This window comes from Leptosomus discolor, chromosome 7, assembly GCF_034619465.1.
Source record: "Leptosomus discolor isolate bLepDis1 chromosome 7, bLepDis1.hap2, whole genome shotgun sequence".
Classification (NCBI taxonomy): Eukaryota; Metazoa; Chordata; class Aves; order Leptosomiformes; family Leptosomidae; genus Leptosomus; species Leptosomus discolor.
In genome coordinates, this window is record NC_141397.1 from 20,828,163 (window position 1) to 20,838,716 (window position 10,554).

At 38.8% G+C, this 10,554-nt stretch overlaps 1 protein-coding gene across 1 annotated transcript; it reads left to right on the forward strand.

Moving 5' to 3' along the window:
- Positions 1-1,341: 1,341 nt before the first annotated feature.
- On the forward strand, positions 1,342-9,715 carry LOC104354155 (collagen alpha-4(VI) chain-like). The gene is given in 7 exon segments (XM_009960977.2): positions 1,342-1,881; positions 3,769-3,859; positions 4,956-5,627; positions 6,502-6,595; positions 6,805-6,935; positions 6,938-7,076; positions 9,544-9,715. Coding segments are annotated over 7 exon segments (1,839 nt in total).
- Positions 9,716-10,554: the final 839 nt, after the last annotated feature.

The window sequence follows — 10,554 nt, forward strand, 5'->3', positions numbered from 1 at the left end:
CTGCAAATAATCAAAAAATGAGAAACAGTTATGTGTGTGAATGCCATGTGCAAACTTTTACAAACTGTTGGACCATTGGTATTCCTTTAGCTGTTTCTTCATTCACACCAGCTCAGGTTTAGGGTTACTTTTTACCCTCTTGTAAAGGAAGGCATTTCCTGAGCAACAGCTATTTTCAGTGGGAATAGCAGGGCAGGATTTCTTCAGAATCCTAATCCCATGTAAGATGAACACTTCTGAGTAAAGGCTTCATCTAACCCTTGTGTGGACAACTACCTGTGGGCAATGCTATTGCAAGTGTGTTCTATGTCCAGAGGGGGTCCTCTTTTTCTTTGTGGACTTCTCTCCTATGTGAATTGCTATTGAAATGCCCCCCATTCTCCCGTGGAAGTCCCATTGCCTGGTGACCTCATAGATCAGATTATTACATAAAATAAAGAATGGACAAATGATTGCTTAATACTGCAGAGCGTGATTAAATGCCAAGAGAGCGTGTCTAAAAAACCCCTTGGTTTCTGGCGGGGGCAGAGCCCCTATACTATTTCAAATAGAGAGGAACTGGAATGTGTGATTCTAGATTTACTGTAGTGAGAGATAGTTCAGGAGCTGGCTTATGAGCTTCAGCTCAAACCAGTAGTCTGGGACCGCCTGGAATTTGCCATTAATCGCTTTGTTGTTTTGCTCCTGCAGCCTTGTGAACTTGTGAATTTTACACGAAAAAACTGCCGTAAGTAGGGAGCATCTGCTAATCTAGAGATTCCAGCTAGTCACTCTTCTTAAATGGAATAGCCTCCGTTGGAAGCCCTGTAGACTGGTAGTTTATTCCTGGGTTCAGTTTGATGATGACTGGTAGTTAACTGTGAGGTATGTGAAACAGACTTAAACTCTTTGCTAATTTTTTCTATCTCTTAATTACGAAAACTGTTACAAATGTCTCTTTATCTAATTTAAGATTAAGTGAATTCTTTGGTATTGTGCCACCCCACTTTGGGGAATTCTCTGAGAGAAAACAATGTTTGTATGTCACCTGTCCTTCAGCTTTGGAGTGTTCATTCTCTCTGACTTGTATGTTCAGCAGAACCTGTAACAATTTCTTTAATTCTTGTCCAGTAAAATTGCACTGTTTTGACTGTGGAAGGGGAGTGTTGTCTCTTGCTGACAGATTGTGTCAGTTGTCTGAGCTTTCAATCAGGCTCTTTAGTGAAAGCAAATGTCACTATTTTAATGGATATGAGTCCAAAATAATTTATTTGCTCTCCGTCTCTTCATTCCAGCTTGCTCATCAGGTAAGCCCATCTGGCCTCTGCATGTCTATTCTTATATAAACTTGAAAAACTAACAATGTTTAAGTTGTGGAAAGGCTCTCACACAAACTTTTTATTTCAATATACAGACACATGTCCAGTTTATTCAACTGAAGTGGTGTTTGCCTTTGATATGTCTGAAGATGTTACGCCAGCTGCATTTGAAAGAATGAGGAACATTGTTATGTTATTGCTGAAGACCATTAAGATTAGTGAAAGCAATTGCCCAAGAGGTGCTCGTGTCTCCGTTGTTTCTTTCAATACCAATACGCGCTATCTCATCCGTTTCTCAGAATTCCAAAAAAGCAACTTGCTGCTACAAGCAGTCCAGAGAATACCACTAGAGAGATCCACTGGAAAACGTAATATTGGGGCAGCCATGAGATTTGTTGCAAGAAATGTCTTCAAACGTGTTCGTCAGGGCATCCTCACGAGAAAAGTTGCCCTATTTTTTGCCAATGGTCCATCACAGGATGATGTTGCCATTGGCACAGCTGTACTGGAGTTGAGTGCCTTGGATGTCACTCCAGTGGTTATTGCCTTCAGTGAAGTGCCAAATGTCAGACATGCCTTCTCAGTAAGTATTCTCAGACTACAGAAAATTCAGTCAGTGATCCATGCACTTAGTATCTACTAGTATTTGAGTAAAGCATGCTCTCAAGCCAGTAAGTTCTGCAGAAACTGTCCAATCCGTTACTGGAAAGGGATATATTAAAGTTTACTATTTTAACAGAGAAATACTGATGCACTTGACCATAATGATCATCATCTGACCTCTTTCTGCACATGAATTATTTATGACTTGTGTGTTTGAGCCAAATCACAGAATTTCAAAACACTCAATTTGAGTGAGTTAACTATGCCATTTTTCTTCTGAAGTTATGACACGTACTAACCATTTAATTAACAAAAGGTGGCCTTAGTTCCTAGAAAAAGTAGTAGCAGAAGCCTTCAAGTACTCTTTTTGTTTTCGAAAGAAAATTAAATTAAGCAAAACCCCTCTTGATAGCTGTATTGCCATTAGTACGGGAGAAAATTGACAACTTTTGTTTCAAAATATGACATCATATAAAAAGACAGTAAATGAAAATAAGCAATCCATTTTACCAGGTACCAAAGTAAAACAATTCTGTTTCTTTAAGGTTTCATAATATGGATTTCATGTTTTGTCTCTTCTAAATTTATTTTTGTATCATCTGTGATCAGTTTAAACTTCTTTGAAATAAAATTCCTTCCAGCTGCTGTTTCTTCAAAATTATCCTTGTAGAAGGAAACTATATTTACTTACATGTGACAAAAAGTGCAAAACTTGGAGTCTAAGTTCTGATCTAATAGCATCTAAGTCAGCCCTTTAATCTTCGTGTTTATTCTCATGCAGCCTCGTATCTGTTAGTCAATTCACATATTTACTGGCTGGATGTTAATTTAGCAGAAAGAAGAAACTCATCTGGCATATGAGAAGGGAGCTTATAGTTTATTCACTGGGTTGCTCCACAGGATAAACAGGAGCAACCATCAGTATTTTGTAAGCAGATTACAAATCCGAATGCATATGAAGACATCTGGTGTTTACAAAGGTGCCAACTTTCCATAAATCAGTTTTCAGAGTGGAAGCTGCTTAGCAGGAGGAAAGGCAAAAACTTCACTGCCCAGCTCTCCTTTATGGTTACAGTGATGGGAAGGCAACCAACCTCACCACCACCACCACCCAAGAAAATACAACCTCCCTTTTTCTTTCAGATGGACTTCTGCCCTTGCAGTTGAGACTACCAGCCTGTAGCCCCAGATCCTTACTGGCTCTGGTTAGTTTGCTTTAGAAGCCTCCATTTGGAGATCACTTAAACAGTCATTGCCAATTCCAATTCCTTTGAAGAGGCTTGTCTACCACATCCTATACAGACATTAATCAGAAGTTAAGCTTAAGTTTAAGGCGAAGAAGTAATTATTTCTTTCCTCGCTCTTTTAGCTTATATATGGTTAGTTTCCTGCAGTATTATGGTATTTTACAGCCATTTTTATTTATCTTGGTCCACAAGGAAAACTTTTTTTTTTTACTTGAATCATCTTTGGATGGGTTTGAGTGGTCAGTGAACTTGTAGGATGTTGTTGGAGTTTCTTCAGGGTTCGTCAAGCATTTCTGTGGTTAAATCTTCTAGTGGAGAAGGTTGTCTTTTTCCAGCTGGTTACAGGCAACACATAGGTTGTTCTAGTGCTAGAATTTTCTAATGCTGGATTTTTGTCTCCCAAGAAAACATCTTAACTGTGGAGGATTTCTCTTTGTCCCAGAAAGAGCTGAGATAGGAGATGCTGCCCTTTGCTCTGTAGCACCCTTACTAAGAAAAGAAAAAAAAATTACAGCCCTTCACTGGCAAAAAACCACCCAACCAAAAAACCAAAACAATATCTTTTACCTGTGCTTTACCTATCTTTTTAATGTTACTTTTGTGTCTGCTTTAAAACATAGGTTGATGATACTAGAAGATTCCAATTGTTTGTTTGGGAAAGACAACAGGATGAAAATTTGGAGGTCATCACATATTGTACGCTTTGCTTTGGTAAGACATTTTACAAATTCCAGGTGTGGTATTGGTCTTTTACCCTTTCAATAACAAATCCTATAGGTTTTATTTTGCAGTGTGGTGTTGGGGAATTTTTATTCTACCCCTTAAATACCTTTGTGCTTAAATATGAACAAAAGATAATTTAATGAGCAGTGCATTGCTCAGAGCCCTGCTGCTGTAAGTGGTTCTACAAGGACTCTGCAAAGATGCATTAAGATGCGTTATATACACTTGGACCAGCACGCAGAATCACAGAATGTTGGGGTTACTCAGCCCAGCTCTGCTGCTCAAAGGTGGCCCCTGAGTGCTTGAGTTCCAGGATGGCTACAAGACAATGCTGTGGCTGTTTCTTGCCTGTCACCAAGAGAAACATTAGTCCCTTACAGGGAGTTGTTATCTCTCTGGCATTCCTGCTTCCAGCCAGTTTAACTCCTTCTGCAACTGGACCTTCTTGCCTTCTGTGCCAGATCATTCCTTGGTTACAGATTACCCCTGCTAAGGAGTTAAAATTTTAATTTCCCCTTCAGTGGGTGGTAAGAATTAGAATCTCAAAATTGCAAAAGCTTTTTCATTAGTTGCTGTCTCAGCCATATGAAATGAATTATTGTGTTTGGCATTTCCTTTTCAACAGAAATGCACTTAAAATAGCATTAAGATCTGGGAAACCAGGCTCATTTACGGTAAATTCTACATGAGGGGGGAGAGGGAAGCTACTAAATGATAATATTTCAGAATTCTGAACAATGGCCTGAGATGAAAAGCAGAGTTTGTTCCAGTGTCCTTTACAATGTTTAGATTTTGACGGAAGAAAATTTCTCAAGGGAACTATTATCTGTTAAGTTTTACCTTATGAACATTTTTTGCTGTTCATGCCTGAATAATTTCCCGTGGTGTCTCAAAGCCTTGTTCAGCAAGAGAAATCTGTTGTTCCTTGCTAGAATAGCAAGGTTTCAAGCTGCCAGATTGATTTTCTTTAAATCAAAATTTAAGAAAAATAAAATAGATTAATAGGACTGTGTGAATTTTTTTTCTAAACTATTGCTTTTGTTGTATTACTAAATAATTTGCTGCCTATTGGCTCTTCCTCTAGATAAATGCAAACCAAGTACCAACTGTGAGGTGCCCTTTTCTCCCCCTATTCTGATGGATATGGATATCACTTACATCATGGACAGCTCTCACAGCATCAGCAGTGAAAAGTTTCAGAGAGCCAAAGACTTTGTGAGCAACATGCTAGATCAGTTTGTCATTTCCTCACAGCCAAATGAATCATATGGAGGCATCAGAGTGGCACTGGTGCAACAGGCTCCCAGGGGCTTCCTGCCTGACAGAAACCAGACACCTGTAGCTTTGGAGTTTGATCTAGTCACATACAGCAATAAAGATTTGATGAAGAAACATATCCAAGAGTCTGTTCACCAACTGGAAGGGCCATCAGCCATTGCTTCTGCCCTGCAGTGGACTGTTGAAAATGTGTTCTTTAAAGCCCCCAGACAAAGAAAACACAGGGTCATATTTGCAATAGTTGGAAGCAAAACAAGCACATGGGACAGAGAGAAGCTGAGAGAGGTTTCACTCAGAGCCAAGTGCCAAGGATTCACCTTGTTTACTCTTGCACTTGGCAATGATGTGAGTGACAATCAGCTGATGGAGTTGTCAAGCTCCCCCACAGACCAGCACTTACTGACACTGGACAGGGTTTCAACATCTGAGATGGTATATGCTCAGCGGTTTAGCCGGGCATTTCTAAACCTTCTACAACGTAAGTAGCACACAATGGCATTTGCTTAAGTTATGGAAAGAAAGAGAAATGCTGTGTAGAAAAAAGGTAGTCAGTGTTTATGTGCTGTCATTCAGTTTCTAGTCATAATTTAGCAAGCCAGTCTTTCATCTTTAGTTTGCTGCAGATGCTGGACACTAGTGGAAGTGCCAGTAATGACAGAACAGCATTATATTCTAATGGTGCCTTAGGCCAAAGTCTTAAGTATTTTTTTTTGCTTTAAGTTTGTATTATTTTGTGTGGCTTCTTTGACTCTGCTTTCACTAAAGAAAGACCATTCCTCAGCTAAGAGAACACAGTTATATTCCTGATTTAGGCCTGCATTTCTCCTCTGACCATTGGCAGGTCCAGATTTACTGAGGCTATTTAGTCTTTAGGTGAGATACAAGTTTAAACTTTTAGCAGATTTGGCATTGACGTCTCTTTTTTGCAGTAATTACTCCTCTGCAGAGCAAAGAAAGAACTTCTTCACTTTTCATGACACATTCATGTGGATTAGCAGGTCTTAGGTGCTTTTAAATACAAATGAGAATATCAAGAAGGAAGTTGATTTAAAATCCTCATCAGAAGCATGTGCTTAGAGATGTCAAAGTTTTTGTGTGTGTAACACATAATAGTGTGTTACAGAACAAGACAAAAGTATAAAAGGTTGGTTCAGGAGTCATTCTCATCTAGCTGATCTCTAACATAATTTTCATTTTCCTGGACATAGTGCCAGTCACTCTAGATAAGGTATGTTACTTATTGAAAGATGCAAACTCCAGTTCACAACAAAAAAAATCACATCATTTATTAAACATACTGGATTTTGGAGGACTTTAAAACTCACACGTGAGTATCTGTGCTTTCCCCACAGAAGAGATGAACAGTTATCCTTCACCTGAAGTTCAAGAAGAGTGTGAAAATTTAGATCAGGAAGACACACAACAGCAAGTGTCTATGATTGAAAGGTTTGGAATTGCCTATTGAACTTTTTGAGTGTGTATCTGAACATAAGTCTTCTGTTGGTTTAGTAGTCTTATTCAAAGTAGCTTTAATAGGAACAGGATCAGGATCAAAAAATTTTTCCTGGAATTCAGAGGGAATGAACTAGATGCATTTTTCAAGGCCATACTGGTGCTTAAATACTTACTTTATTATTTTTGTCTCTTCTTGGAAGGATGCCTTTTCCTGGAACTGATGAAACTGGTTACAGTCGTGGTTTAGAAGACATTGAAAGAACTGAAAATAAAGTCTTGGAGAATATTAGAGAGACCACCACAGAATCTGTATAAACAATGCCAGAAATGAGATATCGTTAGAGGAGAATGAGTATTTCACAGAGGAAGATGCTGAAGGAGAAAAGCCACAAGAGTATGGAGAAGCTCAGGAGGAGAATGAGGAAAACTTAGAGGCAATAGTAGAAACTAGAGCTGCCTATAATGATTATGATGTGATTTTAGAATATGAAAATATTTTTTAATTTAGTAAAAAGACTCTAAATGGTGAAGGGCTCAGCTGAATATTTACACAGTATGAAGTATTTCCATTAATTACATTTTCCAAGGCATTTTTTCACCATGTTTGTATTCAATCCAAATCTATACAGTAACGGTTTGTAATTAAAGGCTGATCTGCAGGTGTCATTATGACTTTAGCTTTGATTTGTAACTTTCTATAAAACTATAATATAAAGTTCTAATTCTATTTACTAAAACAGCTGATCATTTTAAATCCCCAAGTTGCACTATAATTGCTGAGTTACTCCTGCTGCTAACTTAGCTCAACATGAAGGAACTAACTATGTCTCTGCTACAGTCTGTTCCTGTAGTAAGAACAGGATCCCTCGGCAGAGGTATCCTATCAAAATATATATTCTTAATGTTTTTTTACTTTACTTCCTAATGATGCATTTTTCTTTGCAGATTTGCCATTTGTTACAGTAGGTACGGGAAGCTGATTGTGAGATAACTTGTCACCTACATTTTTTTAATGCTCTTGAGTGTTTTTATTGTTTAGACTGCAAATGGAGAGAATTTCCATGAAAAAAATGCAATGGTGTAGGCACAGCTTTGGGTGTGGTAGCTCATTGCTATAGCTGCCATTCTTTTGGGTTTCATCCCTTTCCACTCAATAATGGTTCTGGCAACAGCTGGTAGCCCCATCCCTGATGAGAGTGGAGCAATGCGTTTGCAAAACTGTTCTAATATCGGCTCTTTGATTAAGATCTGAAATACCTCTGGGAATGCCATACATCCACAGTGGATGACAGACTTGCTCACCACAGATGGAACTGGTACCATCACCAATCTGCATGTGTACAGTGTTGAGTCAGTGCTGCTATTAATCAGTTCATGAACTCTGTGGTCACACACGTAATTCAGTAGTGTGATGATATGTTACTGTTTATACGTTACTGTAATGGGTCTGCCTGAGATGCAGCCCTCACCGTGCTGTGCAGTGGCAGCCAGATAACACACCAGTGTTTCGGCTACTGCTGAGCAGGGCTCACACAGCACCAAGGCTGTTTCCCCAACATTTCCCCAGTAGGCTGGGGGTGGGTAAAATCTTGGGAGGGGCTATAGCCAGGACAGCTGACCCAGACTGACCAAAGGGATGTTCCATACCACATGACGTCTGCTCAGCAATATAAGCTGGGGAAAACAGGAAGAAGTGGGGGACATTCGTTTCGCATTTGTCGTCCAGAGCAACCACTACGCGTACCGGAGCCCCGCTTCCCAGACAGTGGCTGGGCATCACCTGCTGATGGGAAGGAGAGAATCAGATCTTCTGTTTTGCTTTTGCTCCCGTGCGCAGCTATTTGCTTCATTAAACTGTCTTTATCTCACCCATGTGCCTGTTGTTATATTTTCTCTCCCCTGTCCAGCTGAGGGGGTGAGAGTGATAGAGTGGCTTTGGTGGGTACCTGGCATCTGGCCAGGGCCAAACCACCACATTTACAAATATTTCCTGTGAGGAAGTGGTCAAGGTTGTTGCTCTGATGTTGTGAGCAGTGACCTTAGCTGCTTGTGGGAGACATGTGAACTGCCATTCCCAATGCTGACTTGTAATTAGTGACCCAACAGTTTACTTCTGAAAACATGTAGCACAGTTCCAGAACTTGCCTTTTGAGAGATATTCTTTGTACTGATCTATTGCTTGGGGGTTTTTTGTTTTTCAGTCGATTGTGAGTAGAAGGTTATGTCATTTTAAATCTTTAGGTTGGGTAGTTTTGTCAGTATTTTGCTTTACTTCTCAGTGCTTCCCCTTCATTGTCATACAGATACCAAAATCTGGAACTGCTCTTCTGACTACATTTGAGTAACTCTGAATTTACGCTGGTGAAAGTTAATTAGATCTGTACTTGCTGAATGCCAGATTGCTACAAAGTATACTATTCTCACCTACATTTGGGCTAATTTATGCAATTTAAATCTGTATTACTCTAGGATTTGGCTAAGAGGCTATCATGGATAATTTAACCATCTATGTATGTTCATTTATAAAATTTTACTGATGGATACCAGTATAACAAGTTGTAATAAAGAAGAGGGGCATTCTGAAAAGGTGTATTTACCTAGTCCCTATAGACCAGGTATAATAATTTTACAATAATTTTAGTAAAAATATTAGAAGACTAAAGACCTTTTAGCATTCCTTCTGTTTATGCCACTGAAAATGTAGTTGTTTCAGACATTCTTTCTGGTTAAATCAATAACACAAAGAGGGGCTTCAAACCATGCCAGAACTGTGGGTTTGTGCCTGAATACTTAGTGAATCTTTGTAAGACGTTGCACACTGGCTAGCGTTCAGTTTCATCTGCCCGTTTGCATTGAATGTTACTTTTCCCTGAAACTACAATGCTGAGAAGGGTAGATCTATCTTTCATTAAATCCGTCTCTTATTTCCCTTTTCCAGGTGCATGTGACCTTATTCAATATAGTGGAGAACGTCAGAATTACATTCTGAAGTGGTGCTATGACAAAGAGCAGAAAATGTGTGGCCAGCTTTGATATGGGTGCTGTGGAGGTAATACAAATAGATTTGAAACACAAGAAGAATGTGGATTCTTGTGTATAGAGTCTTCCTAGTGCAGAGACACTTAAATTACTTTAATTCTTCAGTTACAACTCTCAGGGTGATAAGGGATTGAAAGAGAAAGCTTTACATAGCCACTTGGCTCCCATGTTTCAGTTGAAAGAAATACTTGATTGTGAAGTTATTATTTAGTAACTTAATAATGAAAATAAAATTAAAACTACTTCTCAGTTGATCTGATATAACATGTTGAGTACTGAGAAACTTCTGTTAGCCAACAGCGTAATGTTTAAAAGGCTGAAAGTACTGAAACTTGACTTTCTTCCATAAACACCAAAATGTGCACTTTCTAAATGTACCAAATTAAATAAAATGGTACCTCAGAGATTTTCATGAAATAACATTGGATGTGAGACACTAATGTCAAAATGTTTTGATGCATTTGCTTGCATTTATCCTGCTTGTAGAAAACACAAAAAAGCATTTAGCTCTCAAATGGCATAGACTTACTAGAACTTACTTTATATTGATTTGGAGGATTTCCTACCATAGAGTCATTTTTGGCTTTTGGGGTTTTTTTTTTTTTTTTTGGAATAATCCAACATGTGAATAAAATCGATCATTCTCAAATATTCCACTTCTGCTTTTAGTTCTTGGAACAGATGTAACTGTTTTATTCTCATAGTGTGGCTTCTCATATGTAAATAAGCATTGGTCCCTTTCCCTTGTTACCACAGGTTAGACAAGTGCATTCATTTTAGATTATTAGATTTTCATGGTTGCTCTTGAGGGAAAGAAAAAATCCTGAGGACATCTTCTGATTAAAAATAATAAATGCAATGCACTGCAGAAGGGTGGGACTTAGCTGAGCTTTCACACTCTGCTGGCTTAC